We start from the raw sequence: 22066 nt of genomic DNA on the forward strand, positions 1-22066 counted from the left end.
TGATGCTTTACCAAATAACATTAAAAGATGAAAAAGCTATTATAGATAGTAAAGCTCTTCCAGTGTTAGAATTCAGATAGTTGAATGTTTCCTCAGGGTGATCTTTAACCATTATCATTCATCCTTTTAGCTATACTTCATCCTAGAAAGCCTGCTTCCATCCTGCATTCTGGACCTTGACAACATTCCATTAAGGATAATTTTAGTATTACCTTTCACAGTTACTGAAATCACATGATGAACTGAACCTAATGCATTTCTTGCTATACATTTGTAGTTCCCAGAGTCAGCTTCTGAAACATCTATAATCTTGAGAGTTTTCTTAAAGTTTTCAAAAAATGTTCTGTTGGCTGGCAGTTCCCCACCCTCCTTGATCCAGTGGATTACTGGTGTGGGTCTGGAGAAGTAAAAGCACAGATCCAATTTAAGGACTGAAGAAAAGGGAGGTAAGAGTTCAGAATAATAATATTTTTAATATATGTTTTATAAATAATTATTTTAAAAGCCTCTACCCAGATTCTGGGCCACATCCAACAAATATGAAAATATGCCAGCATTTGTTTCTAGGAAATGACAAGTCTCACTAACATTGTCAATGGCCATCTGTTCATAGGATTAATAATTACAGAATACATTTGTCTGCTGGTTGACCTAAAAACCTGATGGTTAATAAATGAAGACAAGCTTCTACTATCAAATTGATGCTTATGGTGCTTGTAGAGGTAGCTTTGATAAAATGACAAGTTTATAATTGTCCTTTGTGTGAGCAATATCCTAATACTTCATGAACATCATACACTTCACAAAAGACCTGTAAGGAGACAGAAACATTTCTTGTGCGAAATCAAGAAAAATCATCAGTAGTGAGCCAAGTATAACTTCTTGTCACTGCACTGAGTCTAAATCTTGGCTATGCCCCATGTTGTCCACAGAAGTTGAAAGTTGTTCAAACATGTGGAGATATACTTTGAAAATTACAAGAAATTGCAATTTGTTGCTTACTGAATAGAATGTGCTCTCTCAAATAGTAATGGCTCTAAGCAAATGTTCCCTTAGCAGTCTAATACCACATATTTTATATCACAGACAGCTAGGAAAGATGACTTTTAATTATGGTGTCAGTGATTAGGAACAGTTGTTTCAAATAAAATCTGCATCTGGCCCCTTGTAGACAAGTATTCCCTCACTGATTATTTGTGGTTTTTAATTACATGATAGCTAAAAACACAAAGCCATATAATATATTACAGTCTATTTTTTTTTTCACAGGTTTTATCCAGCCATTTTACTGGAATTTGGATCACCTAATACTTTTATTGCAGGGTTGTCAAAAGGCATATAACTATATTGCAGATGGAGATTACCTGGGCTGGTGCTAATTCCACTCACAGGGGTGGTTTTGCTGGTGCTGCTGGGGCAGGCACCTGAGCAGGCCACAGCTGAGAGAGAAATACTGCACTGAGGCTCAGATCAAGCTGGGCTGAGCACACCCTGTGGAGCTCATGCAAATAAACGTGTGTGGTGCTGTGGTGCATGATTTGCAATTATTGGCATTCCTCATGGCTACCTGAGAGCACTCTGCCTTTGTGCACTGCAAACATATTCACAGTTCTTGAAATAGGTACTAAAGGTTTTCTGCTTCTATTCTATAACCAATCTATTCTCAGATTTCTTCCTGAGAATGAAACTGATTTAAAGGTCAATCTAACTCATGAAGTTAAATTGCTCTTAGTAATTTTCTTCTTGCACAATAACCAGCAAAAGCAAACTTGCATTGCACTGAAGAAACAAATACCAATTAAGCTCAATTACAATGAGAAATTAGATGTAAGGACCTGCGGATTTGTTTTAACAATTCCCACCTAGCACTACTAAGCAATTATTACCACATAGAAGCAGTTTTCTTGGATTAGACCAGCAAATTCTTATCTATTTTTATATAATTTGAGAACCTAATGACTGTAAACTTAGGAAAACAACAGAAGCTTTATTCCTGACTGCAAATCTGTGGATACATGCCTAAGATTAGTCTATAGGATTTCTTGCCTGTGTCCTTTACAAACAATGGCCCAACCTATAGCCTGTGCATAGGGCTTGGGGATAAGAGAAGGCAGAGGCCATACACATTCACAGCCAGTTTCAAAGTCTGCTGATGTCCAAGTAAATGGTGGAGTTCCTTAAAAAACCTCTTTCCATTTTACACTTCTGCTTCTTTGAAACATATAAGCTTATACAGCAGTCACGTTTTTAAGCATGTCTGAAATGTTTCCCTCTGTTTCTGTATTTCTATTTAGAAAAAAAAAAAATGTCTCAAAAGTTACTCACAATCCTGCTGCGATGCACTCCAACAAAAGCACATTTCCTCTGAGTTCCACTTTGGTACTTGTGCTACCTGTTGGTGTTAGAAGAACTGGCTGCCTTTCTGTAACTGGCTTTGCTGGAACAAGAAGTAGTAAAATAATTAATTCCTAAATTTTATTCTGATACCAATCAAGTGCATACATCCATTTTCACATTTTGAACAGAGATTTTGCTCCACATTGGCCATTTGATTAAAAATCATTGTGCAGCACAACTACAAAGCTGAATACATTAGTTTTTTGACAGACGTAACAGATCTGTTAAATGCCACAATGTTGAACACATAGAAGAGAAATGTTATTATTAAAAGACAGGAACAATTGATACAAAGCTTTTACATAGGCAACTGTGCAGTCTTATCCTAAATAGCCACTGTTTCATTCAATGGAACTATAATGGAGAGTAAGGACACTGGTGTGAGGCACAGTGCAAGACTGAGTGTTACTGAAAATTCCTGGGCTTCCATCAAAATAAAAATAAAGCAAAGTTATTTTTAATCAGAAATATAAACCAAGGGAGTGGAAGGTACAGTCTGCTTTAAAATGTGTTTTAATATTTTCTAGACCATGTGAGGCATTGTTTCAGAAAGTAATCCCGGTATTTTCCTCTTACTATATATTTAACTTTAACTTAAGCTGTTCCCCAGTCTTGCAATATAGAACCTTGATTAACCTGTAAGCAATAAGCACAGTAAACAGGCAGCTATAAATATAAGATTCATTTTTGATACTATACTCTGTTGGCTTTTGAAGAATATGGTATTTCCTATGTCTTCATGGAATTCAGAATAAGAGTTTTCTGTAATTATAGAGTGTTTTCTGTGAGCAGTCTAATGTTCTCTTGTAACAATATTCATATATAGAATTAAATGGCTCTGAATAGCTGTAAGAGTCTGAACCATTACAATAAATAGTTTTGTTTTTTAAAATGGGATTAGAAAGATAATAAACTCGAAGCTTGTTAGGGTACATGATTTACTGATACATTAGCATAAATACAACACTTCATTTTAATCCAGTATGTGCTGTGAATTTCTTAATAACCTGTACACAATCAACTCAAAGTTGTGGGAGAACAGAGCAGTACAGAGTCAAGAATGCAGCCAACAGTCACAGCAACAACTCACCAACCCAGGGGCTGCAGACTCACTTGGCCAGACTGTGAGTGCTCAGAACAATTACCCAGGGTGGTTCTGAGCTGGGAGCCAACCCAACAGTGTTTTCCTCACTAATTGTAGCTAATACATCGCTTTGTGTTCAGATACTCATTTCTTGTTTGTCCCTCCTGAATAACATGCAATTTTTATGTAGAGAAGTAATATATTCTGTGCCCATGTTTTATTTTAGGATAATGTAAGTTATGGTTCAATATGCACAAAGCCCCATTTCACAAAGAGAAAGACAAAAAAATAGAATAAATATCAAGTACTTTCTATGTCACCCAATATCAAGTGGAGAGTCTAGAATCAGTGGTGCTCCACAGTCAGCCTTGCTAAACACACATACATCTGTTCAGGAGGATTTAATTCAGAACATACAAAAGACCATTCAACATAGATTAATGGAAAGACCAGCTTAAACACCAAACAAACAAAACTTATCCTACCACTATGAATTTATTGGTACATTCAGTAAGTTATTAAATGTGAAGTGGATCTGTTAGGTGCTTAACTGTTGTTATTGATTATGCAGCACATGACATTGCATAGTCCTAGTGATAATGAACATATTGAAACTACTAGGTAAATTGGAAGAAAAATATAAAAAAAAATCAACACAGTATAGAAGTAGTTTTTAAAATCTGCACCAGTGTGAAAGCAGTCTTTTATTATAAGCGTTTATATTTTCTATGAGTCATATGTTACAAGAGTATTGAAAAATTAAATATTTGAAAGGATCACACTGTGCAGTCCCTTTGTAAAGTATGTATTATCACCAGCACTAATTGATACCTTTATTAGAAACTGAAAAAGGAGCAAAAGATTAAGTAGCCATGGAGGTGAAGTTAGTTAACTAAATGCTACTGTAAAACAAGGAGTATCAGTGGGGACCAGTGTAACTCACCACCATAAATATCAGTGTCACTCAAATTAGCAGCTATAGTGTCATTCAATGAATCCACTGAAATAAACAGAATATCATGAAGAAAGCATAAAAAAGGGATAAATTAAAGTTTTGGGAATCAAAAGGTGATGACATGGCCACGGTGAGTTAATCAAGTGATTGATTAATTTGCTTCAATAGTTACAATAATCATAATAACTTCATATTCTTGCACTGGAAAAACATTTGAAAACTGTTATTTTTTACACTGTATATATCAAATCTTAAACATTTTTTCAAAACACAAAGCCTTATAAAGTGAAAAATTATAGCTTTTAAAATAAATTATCTATCAAGAAAAGTGGAGATTACTTTTCAAGTTCATACAGTAATGTAATTTCTTATTTAAAATTGAAATGAAAAAATTCCCTAGCACAACACTACTTAACATTAACATGTAACTTGAGAACTCTGCATAAATACTGTGTAAGTATGTAATTTGGTGATGCAATACCTACTTGAAAAGACTTTTACAGATATGGGTTGTTTCTGCTGTATAGTTTGTGTGTGATTAAATCTTGCGTAGCAGATATAGTCCTCCCGGGTGTCCTCTGGTTGTACATTAGAAAAATAAAGATCTCCATTTAGACCTTGGGAAACTCTTTCACTTTGAGGCAGCCTTTGGAAAGCTGAAGGAAAGAAAGCACACATTTATGTTAAATATAATTGACACACTCTATTATTATGATCTGCAGACTCCACTTTAATTCAATTACACTTGTTTGTGTCTTGGTACATGTACAGACATTTCTAAGCTTCCTGATGAGACCCTTGTCTACTCATTCTTCCCCAGTGGGTTAATCTACAACTTACATTAAGATCTCCAGCTGCTTTTGGCTTCGTGCTTTTGGGCTGTATATCTGCTTGTTTCCTCTGTTCTACAGAAATGGAAATTCACTGAATTTTAACTTAGAGGGAAACTTCACCATCTGTGGTTTTGGTAAGCAATGATCTACTACACAGAAAAACTGCAAGAAGTCAACTGCATGAAAAACAAACTCACCATTATCCATCCAAAATATGATAGGTGGTGGCAAGCCAACAGGAGGTCTGCAGTGCAGCACTAGGGAATCACCCTCGCGAACATGATTTGGTTCGAGCTTTTCTTTCGTCCACAAAGGCGATCCTGCAGAAAGTGAATTTGACACACACACAACCTTTGGATTGGCAAAAATCTCAAAAATTTAAAGGGAAAATGCACAAAGTACTCCATAGAAATGAAAGAACTACATCCACCAGAGTGTTAAGTCCTTACATGTTTACTAAAGCTTTTATTTTTGTCCTTTTTTATGTTTTCTTGGAAAAGTTCACCAATGATTTATTAAAAGGATGACCAACTGATTCAAATTAATTTGTCTACTCACTAAAGGTTTTATAGCAGCATCTTGCAAATTTTTAACTATACTGAAAAAACAGGTGATGTGCTAAAATAGAAAAAGGGATAGACATTCCTGAAGCAGTATTATACAGGCACTCTAAGATGTGAGAACAGCACATATTAAGCTGAGAAGCTTGAAAACTAAACTGAGATAAAGCCCATAAAAAGCTGTAGAAACAATCTACCTACAATCAAAAAATTTTAGCTTCTTTTTAGTTCAAATCTATTATGTTTTAAAGCTATTACAAAAACTATGGAGTACAGACTAATAAACAGAATAAAAATTGTGGTCATCAATTATGCCATCAATGTCAACAAATTATCCTTAAAGTCTTAAAGATGCAAATATTTTATTTTAGCAGTAGTGTCATACATACAACTCAGTTTTAAACATTATAAGGTTATCCAGATGTATCAAGAAAAAAATTAAATTAAAAATTACATTTTAAAAATAAATTTTTTTTTTGTAAAAAAACCCCATATTTGAGAGAACCTGTAATACAGTATTATACCTGATTGTTAGAAAATAGGCAATAACTTCTAGCATGGTCATTTGGATGACTGAAGTTTTAAGACAGGAAAACAAAAAGGCAAAATGTTCATAAGCAAATAAGAAACCCCAAGTGTTTCACACTTTATGAACATTAAGAGCTTTACTTACTAGAAGGCCTTATAACGATATTGTTGGAAACGGCTGCTCCTCGTTCATTCCTTGCTGTACACTGGTAAACTCCCTCATATGCTTCTGCTTTCCCACCATTCATAATATTTATGACAAGAGTCCCTGAATTTGGTTTCATTGTTACCTGGGCATCTTTATCTATATCAAAATGAGTTCCATTGCGTGTCCAGGAGAAGCTAAAACAATAAAAATAAGAAGTAAAGTTTATTCTTAGCTGCTTTTTGTAGATTGTATGAAGAAAAAGAAGAAAAAACAATTAACAAAAATACATATTATGTTTTCATTAGCAGATAAGTAGGACTAGTTCCCAAACTGAATTAACTAATAAAGCAATACAAAAATTTTACTATAAGAAATCTTGCAATATTTTAAGATAAAAGATTTGGCTGAACATATTAACAGGAGCTATTTCAAAGTCAATTATTTTTTAAAAAAATACATTAAAAATTTCTGAAGTTAATCATACATGGAAAAGAATTGATTTCCTTTCTATTAAAAATTATGCAGTAACATCTGCAAGAACTGATATTGCTAAAGCCTCATTAGCATTTCCATTATAAAACCTATTGTTGAAAGGGTTTATAAACCTGTCTTTAAAAACTTGCTCAGGGCTGAAATGTGTCATCTCAGGCCCCAGCAGGAGACCATTTCTTTTAATTGGTTTGGTGATTTTGAAGTTATGCAAGTGAATTAAAGATTGTGGTGAGTTTGAGTCCTTTTCACTATTCTAATGCAAACATAATTCCCTAATAGAAATTATATAGTCTGAGAGCCTTTATTTCACCTAGTAAATTTATACCAATACTACTCAAAACAAGAGATATTTTGAAAGGTAGTCCTTAAAAATGAAGACTGATAGAACTCATAAAAAACTTGTCAAGAAGCAGAGATTCACAGTCTACAATTTAGACCATAAACACCACTTTCTTACTTATGCTCTGTTTATGGTCAGAAGTATAGTCACAGAGAGCTTGACCAACACCTATGAAGTGCTGAGCACTCACAGCTTCAAACACTGTGAACAGCAGTTTTCATACTTGTTACACTTCAGCTTCAGAATCTTAAGCACAAACACTTTTTGTGCTGGTATAAATGTATAAATATATATGGTACTGGAAAAGCTTAAATTCTAACTGACTTAAATTGTGCACTGACCCTCTGCAGCAGGACTGGACCTGATATTTGCACCTTGTGTTGGGGGAGAGAATAATTGGACCTGCAGCAGTGCTTGGGAGGACTACCAAGCATAGTGAATTAATAGTGAACCTCTATCTTACAACTTTGCAGGTGAAGTTTCAGAATGTGGGGTTTCTGTTACCAATAATATTAAAAATGCAAGAAAGTGTAATGTAGATTCAAATGAGAGGTGGAAAAAGTGGTACAAACCCCTGAATTTGAGATGAGCAACAGTCAGAGTCTTTGCTGCTCTAGCTATAGGTAGCAGCACATCCACAAACCTTTATGCCAGGTGCTCTCACCAATAAGAAGTTATCACACTGATATCACACAATTCACACTGTGAGCTGAGAAAGTCCACCTTTGACTTCAGAGCTCTGGAGCAGTTCAAGTTCCAAAATACATTTGCAGGTTACCAAGAGTGATGGACCAAGCAGACTAACTACTGATAAAAATTAAATAAATTTCATATCTTAAGAAAACAGCAAGGCTAAGCATAAGCTTAGAAAACTCATTAGAAATTTCTTTACTTAAAACCTGTCCCTCCCTCTGTAGCATGGAAACAAAGCCATGTTTGATGGGGAAGATGAGGATGTGCAGCAGAAAGCCTAGGCACATGGCTCAGGTATCTCAGTCTCACAGGCAGCACTCTTTTTCTCTCAGGTAATTCCAACCAGAAGTGTTCAAGAGAAACACCTGCAGAAGCAATACTGTTGTCCTAAAGTGGACAATAATAATCTGATCCTTTAGGTAAACACCTAGACTATTAAAAATGGTATTGGGCCAGCAAAATTGAAATGCTGTCAAACAAAGCAGCTCTGTGGAACTCCTGTCCTTAATGGAACACTAGAAAGAGTGAGAATATCCCAGATAATCTCCATCTTCTCCATTCTATTGCCCAGCATGATAATGACTGTGATGCCAAGGCAACCAGCAGGAGTAATGCAGAAATAAAACTGATTATTCAGAAGAAATACATCTAACAAGCTCTGTCTGTGTCTGAATGAGCAGTTTAACAGGGACCTTGCTAGTAAGGTGTAGCATAACACTGCTAGAGTAGAGAAAAGGGCATTTTTATGTTCACAGTCTCTGCAATCAGCAGCAGTTACTAACAATGCCAGAGTGTATCACGGCTACTGATGTTTCCAGTGCAGGTACTCAGTAACTTGAAAGGAGTAGCTGTCAAATATTTCAAGATGCTGAAAGATAATCTTAAAATGGACAACAAACAGGAATCTAATCCATTTCTGCCAAAACCCAAACTTGAGGCTATTAAATACACAAGATTTAAATTAAATACATTAAATACACATGATCAATAAGACTGATACAGACTACATAACTTCTGACAAACTGTATTTCAAGACCAGCTTCATAAAATGGAATTATTTACAAAACATTACATTTGAATGCATTAGTGTTAGCTTGACTTTATTCACTGTCAGTCCTTCTTAAAGACTATGCCTGAACTTGGCACATGATCCAGCTCATAGTACAGAATGCCTCCTAGTGTGTTCCATGGGCATTTACCTATCTGTAATAATCAAGCATTATTTTACTGTTAAGAATTTTGAGAAGAAAAAAATGCTACAATTGCTTGATGACTCTGGAAACATTTAAATGTCAAGTGTGATAAGAATCAAAACTGTGCTGCTATCTGGTAGCTGTGTAATTTACAGAGGTACACATGTGTGCATGTTCTTGCATGTGCAAGCACATTCATATATATAATCTTGATCTTGTTAGTTTGCAAAAATTACAGTATGTTCTCCTAGTTCTTCCATACTCCTAGGCCAATAAAAGCAAAAAAAAAAAAAAGCTACTAACCTAGGAGGTGGCTTTCCTTTGGCTTCACACTGTATTACAATATTCTCTCGAGGGTCAACAATGTAATCTTTTGGAGATTGCTGAGTTATCGTAGGAGGTTGTGACACTTCATTATGAAATACAACAAAGAGAGAGGATTTCAACAATATTTTCAAAGTACCATCAAGACACTTTTGTAAGCAGAGAAAGAAGAACTGCAGTTAGCAACCACATCATTGACTGAAGAGTGGGATTAAAGTATCATTTGTATCAGGAGGCTGAAGTTCTCTACCCTTGTAAATCAGTGTAGCTATGCTAACTTCCAACTGAGCTATCCTGATTTACAGTGGATGAAGATCTTGGCCAAACATTTAATGAAAATATAATTTTTATACCTCAGATTTCAACAGATTTTTACAAAACCAAAGGACACTCAAATTCTAAGTCCAACAATCTGAAATCAAGAGATGCAAGACATAAACCTCAACAAAATGGTTTTGTACCACACAGAAGGAAAAAATAAACACTGCCTTGTGCTTCTAAACATTTTGTATTTTTTCAAATTCTCTGCATGTCCACACATTTATTTTGTTTAAGATATTGCCTTAATCTATAAAGCATGCTTTTAAGAACTACTTTTCAGGAGTAAAAAATGTTTTATAAGCAAAAGACACTGTTAAAAATGACAAAAATAGTATCTAGCTTCCAAATAAAGTAAACATACAGGAAAAGTAAAGCACCAATTCCCCTTAAGATATCCATTAAAAATATAGTCACATGAACTGTGCCAGGAGAAGTAATCATTTAACATTTGTAATTTTTCAAGTACTATAAAACAATTAGCACAGAAAAAAAAAATAGATTAACCTGACCAAGTAGTTGGTGTCTACCTATGTTAATTTATAACCTATTACCATTATCTATGCCCATTTTTGCATTAAAAAACACTGTTTGTGATATTAAGACAGTGAGAAAGGTGTTGTCATCAACATTATTCATATATTTATAGTTTAGTGTCACCTAAATAAACTTGTTTAATAACATGCCCATGAACATCCCTGCCTAAGTGCTGTAAATCACCTGTCCAGCAGTACCCTTTGCTTGTGCTTTGGGGTAATTTCTAGCCACTGGAACAAAATATTTCAATCATTAGAGTTAGTTTGGTTCTCATGCCTCACTCCAGACAGTTAAAATTCTATAACTGGGATTTTTATTTAAGTCTTCCTTAAGGATACCATTACACATTAAGTACTCCTTTGCACAGATGGAGGTAGCTCTCTGTAAAACCCTAGCTGCAAGAAACAGCAGTGAAAAGAAATCAGATCATGGAATCATAACCCAACACATGAGCTAAGCAGAACAGGCCATGGAGAACTGGGTTCTGCTCCTCACTGCACAGGGGAGAATCCTTGAAAGAGGAAGGCAACATTCTTACATGATGCCTTTGTGTGCATTTCTTTAGGAGTACTTGAAGGCGGTCCTTCTCCCTCTCAGAGGCATCTCTCAGGGTATGTATGTATGTATCAGATGGCAAATTCACTCTGAAAAAGGATGTGACACAAACACTGCCCAGCCTACAGGATATTCCATCTGATGCACATAAAAGACCTGAAATCTCCACTCCTGTGTTATGGACTGCACTTAAAACTGATTAAATTAACCATAAAACTAAAGCTAAGTTAGAACCCATAAAATATGAGGTCTACTTAAATAGCTATATCCACTGTGAATATAAAAATATCTCCACATCAGATATGTAACATAGTACAAAAGTACATATATTCCATTAATTTTTAATCAAATATATTTACTCCTGAAAGTAGTAATAAAACACTGCACATGCTGATATTGAGTGAAGATTTTAATGTTCAAATAGCACACCATCAAAAATCACACAATTAATTTATTCAGAATATCAGAATGTTGTTTTATGTACATTAGTATTTTCTGAACACTGCATGCACAAAACATCTAGATACAGCAAACAAAATTATCAACAAGATGTCAGAATCACACATTTTTGGCAACAAATTCAATTTGCAGCACAATCTGTATTAATTTTCAGCAGCACGCAGCCTATTTTTAGGTGAAGAGTAACTTACATTCTTCTAGAAGTTTTGCTTTTATTCCCACATCAGAATCAGCAGTTGAATGGACAAATGGAGATTAAAGAGAAACATTTGTTAGTGAAGAGAAAATTAGCAATTTTGAGAGGGAAGATAAGTATCTCTGACAAGTACATTGGTCACCATTAAAAAGAAAACTTTTAAAACATCCAGCACTGCAACCCATGCAGCAAAGCCTGAAATTCCAACCACAATTTCCATTGTGTTAGCTATTACTACATTTATCTTAAAGCTCTTAGCATGAGAAACTTTCCTGAAGTGTTGACTTTTTAATGGCAACCATGCTATGTGATTTTGGCCTTGCAAGGACATAAAATACAAATACTGAGGTGACAGCAGCAAATCAGAATTAATGGACTGTACTATGCTCATGCTGCAGTCAAAATCAATCCACCCATATGATCACATGGAAGAACAAAGAGAATGCTTCAGGCTAAAATTACTCTTGTAAAGACAAAAGCACCTAATCCTACTCAACAGACTTGCAACGCTTTCTGGCTTGAAAAATAACTAAACAAAAAAAAAATCATCTAAACTAATTGGAATTATTGCTTAATTCCAATGTTTTGCATAAACACCTCCCTTTATCAATAGGCCAAATGTCCCTGAGTCCCTACATTTTCAGTCATTCCTGGCCTGCTTTGAGGAGACACTGACTAGGAACTAGTGAACTTGCTATGAATAGAAATTTTTAACCTGGATAAAACCTAAATATTCAACTAATCAAGTAGGTTCTCACCACCAGGTCTCTATGGTTGATATTCAGGGAAGACCCACAAACAATCTAAGTCCTTCCCTTGTGGTGCTCTCCCAGAGACCATTCGCATCATTATTTATGAAAGCGATACCATTATTCCAGATGTAATTTCTGGCTAAAAATTCAAGTATGTGACTTTATCAGACCTCACAAAATTAATAAGCATGAAGCAGAAGGGAATTAAATACTCAGTACAGAATTAAAATGATACATCCAAAAGGGCTATTAATTTTTGTCTATTGATGCATTTCTGGTAAATTTAACCTAAAATCTTGCTCTTAAGATAATAATATTAAAGAGGTGCAGAATCTATATTAGTTGCTAAACTACAAGATAGGTTTAAAAGACTATTTATAGCCTGCAAAGATGTTTAAGGAGAAAAATTAAGTGTTGAAAGTAACACATTCATTTACTCATCAAACTTTCAAAGCCTTCCTTAACCCACAGCTTATTCCTCTAAAAGCATTTGCAACACAACAAGCTGGATGTCATTCAGATATATTGATTTTGTTACAGAAATGCAGGTCATTGGTTTGATAGGCTTGTAAAATGCATGGGAAAAAAAAAAAACACCAAAGCACTTGCAATGTATGTCAATGATTATTAAAGAAAAACATGCGTTTCTGGAAGGCAGGAAGGTATCAAAACCACGGGGTAAAGAAAAACATGCAGATTAGAATCACAGGCAAATTTACTGATGTATTAATCCATCAATTAAACACCAGCCCTAATGTTCTCTTCCCTGGAAATTAGTTTAACAAATGAATCATCACTGAGAGGTGCAACATGGCTCACTGAATTCTGAAAATGTGATCATGTTTATCTTAGAAAGAAAACAGCAACCTAAAACATGAGTAATTTAATAAAAATTAGCTATTGAGAATGTAAAACACAGAAGTTACCATTGCTCCCTTTTCAACATGGAGTGCTATCTTCAAGGTTCCCCCTAACAGAGTCTTGTATTAGACAAGAACTTCAGATAATGGGATTTCCCCTCCTCCAGGCATTTCCTCATGTGTTAATGCTGGACTTCCCTGCCCAGCACATTTCTAACATGTTTTTAAGAAAAAATTCTTAACTGTTTTCAGGCACTACTCAAGAAATCTAAGAGCCTTACTTACCCTTTGGCATCAAAAAAATAAGATGCTCTGAGTGCCTGAATTTTAGGTATTTGAATTTTTTACTAGCTCTCATACCAGCTCCAGGGAACCTCTTCTCTGAAGGTAAGGGTGATTGTTTACAGCCACTAGGAACTGTCCTGGGATTTTTAGAAAAATATCAATGTGCTCTTAATTTCACAAATAATTAACATTTAGCAGGGCTTTTCTGGCTTTCTTCAGTTTGATCAAACAAAGGCACACTGAAATGTAAGTAGGATTCTGCGAGAATCTCCTCAACTGAACAATGTAACTCATTTTATATGCACAGGTTTTGAAAATCTTCAGTAAGTCAGTGTAAATATTCATAATTATAATGTCCTGATTGAAGTGACCAAACACACTCTATTTTTAGCTCCGTGTTGGAGTTATCTTCAGTTTCCTACAGAAATTATTTAATTATTCTTCCACTTATTTATCAGGTTAATACTTACAGTCAAGAGGTACATCCAGTGCAGAAATAATTTGGCACAGAAAGAGGACCAGGGAAGTTTTGCTTGTAGACATGCTCATCTTTTTCGTCATGATTTTAAGCTGTACTGAGTAAATCACACTTGAAGAATGAAGTTCAACTTCGTAAGACTAGATAGCTTGTGGTAGTTATGTAAATATAGACAAGAAACCTGATAAAAAAACCAAAAGAATGATATGCAGATATAATGGAGAGTTAAATGGTCACATGCATCTTAAAAATATTATGAAATACAAGCAGTCTAAATACTATATCTAAAGATAAGGGTTACACCATGCATTCTACTGAAATCCAAGAAATTCACAAGGTCATCTAGATCATAACACTTTCCTAAAGAAGCTAATGAAGAAATCCCACAACCTTATTGAACGGAAATACAAATACCTCTCCTAAGAAGGATAAAGCATCAGTCAGTCCATCTAGTTAAAAAAAGAGTATATACTAAAGATAACAGTCCTCTGAAGTAGATTTAGAGGATTACAGCTCTGAATGCCCACCTAGTCTCTCTTTCAAGCACCCTGCACCATTCTTGGGAAGAGGCATTTTAGGTATCTACTCCAATGAAAATATGTCAAGCCATGAATTTGCTAAGTAAACTGTGGAATCTTTCTGCAGCTTTGAGTTAGGTATCCCAGCTTCTCCCCACTTTGGAACTCTTTCTAATAAGGCAGCTGTGGACTGAATACACAAGACTTGATTAAGGTGCTAAGGTACTATCCTGAGTACTGTACCTAGGCTCCTACTTCTGGATATCTGGCTCTTCTCAAAACAGGTAACATCAAAATGCTTTGTCATTTCTAGCCTGAAACCAAAATATAATTAACTGTCAGCATATTCTCAAACACCCTTCTCCTCCTTTCCTATGTGACAAACTGCCAGTAATGAAACTTAAGTTCTTGGAAATCTGTTAGATTTCCCTCCTCAGCCAAGCATGAGAGATCACATTAGCCATGCAGAATGATTCTGGTTCCCTTCTTATTTTCTGCATTCAGGACCAAGCTCTAGCTGAGAAAAATGGAGGAGTGACAACTGCCTGCAAGCCCCATCAGCATCACCAGTGACCAAGAAAGAGCTGCGCAGCCCTAGAAATCCAAACGGTGCTTGCACAATGCATTCTCAGTAGATGAACATCCACTGAGAAAGTACCTCCCAGATGGATCAGGAAGTTCACAGTGATCAGCATTAATTCACCTTGAAGAGAACACTTGCTCAGCTCTGGCTACAGATATGAAACACAAAGCTATCCAGTCTACAAGGAGTTAAAGCTGCAAAGAAGCACCTGCTTTACAAATATTAAATTAAGATTTGTTTGTGCTTCCTGAAGTTACTTAAGCCAGTCTATGGTAAGAATTTCCCTCAATTTTCACATTACAGAAGAAATTATGCCTCTTAATTGCTGCTGTAAATTATCTTTCTCTTTGTACAGTTCTCTGAACGAGACTAGAATTAGAAACTAGAACTGAGGTGTGGAGCTCTATTTCTCATCCTAATCTAGGACATCAAACTCCTTGATTCTTACTGTCACTATCTGCAAAACAGATTTTTCTATCAAAATAAGAATATTCCAGTAGGTTAAAGTTCTAGACATGTACTATTTGGAGTTGCTGGGAACTACTGATTGGACAGGGCAAGTTGCTTATTGACATTCCAAACTATCTCTAGGACTGCATACTGTAATGTAATGACTAATTACTTATCATGGCAAATGAGAAAAATTATAAAACACATCAGAAGAGAGGACACCATAGTTCAGGCTTTAGCATAATTATTTATATAAATATAAACTGGAACTTCACAAGCAGTCAAGGTGGCATGCTAATCTACAAAACATTCAGAAAGGGGTTCAGACACCTAGCAGGAAAGCATGAAAAATACTCAGACTTTTCTAGAAAAACAAACTGAAATTTGCTATATTTTAAATAAGCACCCTAAATTACTGGGGTTGAGGTGGGAAAGGTGAGAAGTGCTTTCCTCATCCCATTTTGGCACATACAGTTTTCTACGCTCCTGCTGAAGTGAGCAAGGAGGAGTAGAGCTTCTGTCAAGAGTGCCTGAGAACACTCCAGCATGTTTCCTGCAACGAAGTGCTCTCCAAAAAAGCTGATTTTATTCCAGCAACCACAGCTGTCTGCTCTTCTCAGTTAAACTAGGTTCTCACCCTCTGTTCTCCTGATTAATATGCCATCTCTTCATTACAGTATCACTGCAATTATCAAGGTGCCCTCTCTGTGCCATGACCTGGGATTTACAGGATACTCTTTGAAGTACTGCACAAGAGAACCTTGACTTCTATTGTTTCTTCTCCATGCAACATTTCAGTTCTCCTTCTGAAACCCTGAAAACCTGATTATCCACTTTATTGTCTTGTTCTTTCGACATGTAAAATGAGTATTGCAGTGATTTGAGAGTATTGTAAAATCAAATTGCATTTGCTTTGAACAAGTACAAATGAATACACAAGCACTGGTGAATCAGGCAGGGGCAATTAAAATGATTGGGAAAGTAATACTCTTGAGAAATTGTCTCATATTGTCTACCTCTGCTGCTGCAAAGTTCCAGTTGGATACCAATTGAATCTGCTGCTGGGATGTTTGGGTATAATATGGGAATTCAACCTCAGAGAGCCCAAAGGTTTGCGACAGAATATTACTGAAAATGATTTTAGGTTTGTCAGCACAACTGGGTGCTCTTGTTGAATGTAGTCAAGATTAAATCTGGCATAATTTAGTATGAATACAACAGCTGCTATGTAGAACTAAACATTGCTTTGACATAACATTATCTGCTACAAAATAAGGACAGGCCTCTAAGCACAGATCAATGTAAAGGCTTCAATTGCAAAACTTGAAATATTTATATAGCAGATTGCCTTTTCCTCCAGATAATTTATTTACGATCTCTTGTAACTGAGACATTTTTTTCCTACCCTTTTCATAGGAAAACAAATATATTGTCACAGTTTGGTCAGGAGTTTGCTCACCAATTTGTACAAAATACGATTTTCTACACCTGCATACCTCTTATGTACCTAACAAAATGTCACTTGTTACGTCTAATGTGCTTCTTGATGAGATGCTGATTGTGACTAACAACATGGACTAAGGGTTGAAGCTATGGGATAGCAAACAGGAGTCCAGTTAAATAAAAATGCATAAGCAAAGTGCAATAGTATTTCATCATAAAGTATAATTTCAGAAGGCAAGGGTTTTATGTACGTATTACAAAAGAACCAGGATCAAGTGAGAGACATCAACCTTTTTTTCACTTGGGGGAAAAAAAAAACAAACAAGGAATTACTTTTTAAAAATGACCCACAGAAAGACACAATTAGAAGAATGAAGGCACCTGAGGTGAGCCTGAGGTAGACTATATGGCAGAAGGTCAAGACACAGTTGGTTCCCAGTGGTCTCTTCACTGGGACCATTTGGCTATAAACAGCAAAACACTGAAGAGCTAGGAAAAACAACATGTATATGGAAGGGATAATTTGGAAGGCAGAATTCAAGACTCCTTTTGTAAATCAAAAGGGACAAGGATCTCCTCAATTTTAAGAGCTCAAGAGCAAATGAATCACAGAATTGTTAAGTTTGGAAAAGACCTTTAGATCATCAAGCCTAACTATCAGCCCAGCACTGCCAAGTTCAACACTTCACTGTGTTTCTAAGTGCCACAGCTACATGTGTTTAATTACCTCCAGGGAGGAGAGCTCAACCACTTCTCTGAGAAGCCTCTTCCAGTGCTTCATAATTATTTCAGTAAAGAAACTTTTCTTAATATTTAATCTAAACCTTCTCTGGAGCAATTTGAGACTGTTCCCTCTTGTCCTTTTGCTTGCTGCTTGGGAGAAGACACTGGTACATCATGGGTTACATCCTTCCCTTCTACTGAAGAAGCATCCATCCTACCTACTCACTGACACTCCCTGAATTGTGTCCAGGCACCATAGAAGGACAATTGGTCAGGTCAGTATTTGCCAAAGAGAGTGCTATCAGCTGAACAGTATCCACGACTGTAGAGCAAACACCCACACACAGAGGATATTTTACTATACTATACCAGTACTGAGTAATACTGATTTCTGATTGGAATATTAATACAGACAGACACACTATCAATTGACACCTCAAAGGTGAGTCAATTGAGGCTCCAAATGCCAGAAAGGACACATTTTTCTTCTGGCTGTCTTCAACAGAAGCATACAACATGTTTAATTTCCTTGTAAGTGCTGCTGCAATATTTCTTTTTTAGGATGTAAGAGTGTAAGGAAGTGTGTTTACTGAAATTCGATCTACTCCAAAGTTAGACAGCATTTTCTAAACGTAATATTGTTTCACAGAGATTTGATGCATCACTGATTATGCATATCTACTCAATTATATTATTTTTAAGACAAAAAGTTCTTTAGAAATGTGAATGGAAACCAAGGTCAGTGTAAGAAATGTGAAAAGGTAATTAAATTGCAAGATAGAACAACTGGAATATTTCATACACATTAGGGGAAAAAAGCATTATCTTCTATATAAACATGATTAAATTAATGCAGTACAAGTTAGACACTGGAGGTTAGAGAAACATTATTACTTAGCAAAAAACTCCCTCTGCTTCATTTGTCTAATGCCTCTATAGTGAAAGAGAGACATAATTAGAATATAGGAAAAATAAATAGTTTTCAAGGAAATTTGTTTCATAGCAGTCTTATATCCGCAGAAACATGAAAAGCAATTTTAAATGGCATAAATGTATTTAATGATTTGTACATTAAAAAGAAGTGTTGAAGATTATAATAAAAAAGCACAAAATGCTCGCTTTTGAGGACAACAGCAATACCCTTGTCACTTAATGGAAGGTCTTTACAGGACTTACGTGGTTTACACAACTATGCTAGCTATGCAAGTATTAATAAGATTATTTAAAATATTTTTGAACCAATGGTTTAAAATTTCACCCTTCTTTTTAGGTTATCTAATATTTGCAATAATAGGCCACATAAAAACCACTAATTATAAACAAATATTTAATTAAAATATTTCAAACAGAAATAGATAACAATGCACTTAGTGTTACACTACGTAAGTGGCACAGACACAGCACTACTAGAAACAATAATGCTTTATAACAAGAATAATTCTAACTGTTTTTATGGAGGTAGTATGACATAATAGACTAAACACCCAGGTCTGTGCTGACAGACCCAAGTAGTAGTCAAAATTCTGCTCTTGAATAACCTTGTAGTCAATTCAGTCCCAACTGGTTTGCTCCCATCCATCTCTTACCTATTAGATGTAAATTATCCAAGTTATGGTCTATTTCTACATAGCTGGTCTTAATCTACTTAGCACAGGACACATAGCTTTAGAGTGTCTGAATAGAGGTGTCAATAAATAGAAATAATTTTTTAAACTTTCTAAAAGCACACCGCATTAGAACTATTTCTCATTCTTTAGAACCCTGGAAAACACCACACTGCTTTCCTCCGAGTTTTTAATTTGTCACAATCTACTATAAATCTATCCTTTAAAGTCATCAGGAAATACTAAATCATTTTCTGTGATCTCCTCTTTATGAAGCTTAAGCCCATTGCTTTGGATTTGGCTACACTGTAAATATTATAGGGATATCCATTTAAAGAGAACTGGATGAAAAATAAACTACACAGACAGAACTCCTGAATTCAACAAGCTCTCCTCAGGACTAATTCAGATGCTTCAGCTACTTGTTAGGGTTAGATGCTTGAAAATGGCACTTAGCCATTTTCAAGCTATTTTGACAAAGGCAGATGGCCTTGTGTGCCACACTCTAAATGTTCTCAGCAGTTCTATATACAGCAAAAAAATCATCAGCCTGGTTACACTCCTGAACTGCCTCTACACTCAGCATTACTGTTTTGGCTCTGAGAATGTACTTAAGCATTCACAGTGGTCTCCTTACTTTCCACAATCCAGACATAATTTACAGTCTCTCTACTGTGACTCGATTTTCAACTATGGGAAAGCCACTTAGTCCATGAAACTTCTTTACTGACAATCCTATATAAAGACCTGCCAACTGGTTTGTTATTCATCAAAGTCTGGTCTGTTTCGTTACATAGTTCTATTCATCTTTTTATTAATTGGTTTCACGTGGCAGTAAGCCAAATGCTTTTCAAAGTCATCTTACCATCATCTTACCAAATGCATAATTTTACCAGATATTAAAAGATTAAAATCAAGTTTTTGTAAATCATTTGTTTTACAAGCTCTACTTTCCATAAAACTCTGAGCAGAATCAATTTTACTCAAGGCTTTTAATTCCCTATCAGCTGAGTCCCCAATCAGCTTTTTCCATATGTTCACTGTGATTTATATCAGGCTATACTTACCCTGCTCAATCTGCTTGTCTATTCTGAATCTGGGCAGAACACCAGCTATCTCCCAGTCTTAAGGAACATATTAAAAACGAAAACCTGTGAACCAGATATCTTCCCCACTGGCTCCTGTGGAGCTCACAGGTAGGCCCATGACACCTAGACTTGCTAAATTACATAAAATTATGTATCTTCAACACATAGCATTCAATATCTACTAATGGTTACTATGACTAAAGAGGCTTTCCATCCTAATATGATGCATCATAATTTTTCTTCCAATTAATCATGTTACTTATAATAATATAACAACACCAGAAAACAGTGTTTCTAAGACTTGGTCCTATTAAAAAAACCCAAATATTTGCCTGCTTGTCTCCACCATGGAAATGACCAACACATCTGCCATGAGAAAATGCCTAAAATTTCATAGCTGCTAACTGGATCTCTTTGGTAGATCACTATGAACACTGGGATGCAGATAAAAAAGCAGAGACAGGGGTCCTTAAAAATTCCACTCTTATTTCAACTGTCTGGTCAAGAAACACAATCTATGAGCACAAAAAAAAAAGCAGGGAAAAAACCTCCAAACAACTAAGCGCAGAGGTCAAATATCTAATTAAGGGCAACAGGTAAGCCTGTAAATTCAGTCATGTGTGACAGACTTGAATCCTTAAAGCAGCCACTTAGAGTTGACTTTTAAAACACTGGAGCAAGGCTAATCTGTGCTTTTACAGTTGTCTTACATATTCCCTTAAGGGCTATATTGGATTTGGCCCTTTTGAGGATTTAAACAGAGCAGCACTTACTTTTTAGGTCCTGCTCAGCTTAAATGATAAACTGCTTTGGCTGGGGTGACTATAGACATGGCCAAGCAAAGCTGTGGATAGCCCTCAAATAGGTAGGTAAGCCTAGTAAGCCTGGCATGTTTAGATGCTCCCAGAATCAAATCAGCATCTGAACAGCACTTTTGTATTGCAAATTTAAACAGATGTCTAGGTCTTGCTTGGGTCCTTTCTGGTGTCCTAAATACTTGACTGGATTCAGATTCTCTTACCTTTTTAATCCCCTCATGTAAAAATGATGGAATAGAGCATAGAACTAATGGTATAGTGACACCTATTTCAGCAGTTCTTTAGAGTCATTACAGCCTGAACAAATACACATCATCTCTTATGCATGTGTACATACTTTACTGTCTTTCAAAGACTTGGTTGAGATGTTGGAGTTGAGTGTAATTTTGCAAATCTGCTGCTGATGATGATCTACTCATGCTGAAGACCATGAGTTTACAAAGGAGGGTGTGAAAATGTAACTTGCATAAATTTAGGGAGCTAGTTTGGCTTGAAGTAAATCACTAAATATGGAGATCAAGGAGAGGAAAGATTTCTGCTTAATCATTAAAATTCTCAGTAAGTTAGAAAGAATTCAGAGTAAGTGAGAGAAAATAAACTAAGAAAACACATTTTCACAGCTTGTGGATGGTAAAAGCAGGTACCTAGATGATGCTATCATTAGGATAGTTCTTCATGCTTTGACACTTTTAGAGCATGCAAATGATCTTGTCGCTCTTTAAGTACAAATAATTCAGCAGAAACTTCAACAAGGAAAACATTTTCAAGAAGCCCATCTCTTTCCCTCTGAAGGTTTTGCAATAGAATAAAACAGTGCTTATAAGAAAAAATATCAATGTATCATCAGCCTGC

The 22066-nt window shown here is 35.6% G+C and overlaps 1 protein-coding gene across 34 annotated transcripts in view; it reads right to left on the reverse strand.

The window, feature by feature from the left end:
• NRCAM (neuronal cell adhesion molecule) overlaps positions 1-22066 on the reverse strand; it is a 145403-nt gene that overhangs the window by 53389 nt on the left and 69948 nt on the right. For 16 of the 34 annotated variants that reach the window (XM_071423618.1, XM_071423621.1, XM_071423620.1 and 13 more), the window contains 9 exons: positions 13980-14168; positions 11608-11625; positions 9527-9632; positions 6503-6699; positions 5467-5589; positions 4922-5092; positions 4425-4481; positions 2326-2437; positions 213-397 (listed from right to left, as the gene is read on the reverse strand). In XM_071423618.1, coding sequence (XP_071279719.1) covers positions 213-397; positions 2326-2437; positions 4425-4481; positions 4922-5092; positions 5467-5589; positions 6503-6699; positions 9527-9632; positions 11608-11625; positions 13980-14070 — 1060 coding nt within the window. In that variant the 5' untranslated portion in view covers positions 14071-14168. Of the gene's footprint in view, positions 1-212; positions 398-2325; positions 2438-4424; positions 4482-4921; positions 5093-5466; positions 5590-6502; positions 6700-9526; positions 9633-11607; positions 11626-13979; positions 14169-22066 lie in introns of those variants that run through there. The other 18 variants (XM_071423628.1, XM_071423629.1, XM_071423626.1 and 15 more) reach the window with 7 other exon arrangements.

This window comes from Agelaius tricolor, unplaced genomic scaffold (genome assembly GCF_023055355.1).
Source record: "Agelaius tricolor isolate 1412-34295 unplaced genomic scaffold, bAgeTri1.0.p SCAF_3, whole genome shotgun sequence".
In the NCBI taxonomy this organism is placed as follows: domain Eukaryota; kingdom Metazoa; phylum Chordata; class Aves; order Passeriformes; family Icteridae; genus Agelaius; species Agelaius tricolor.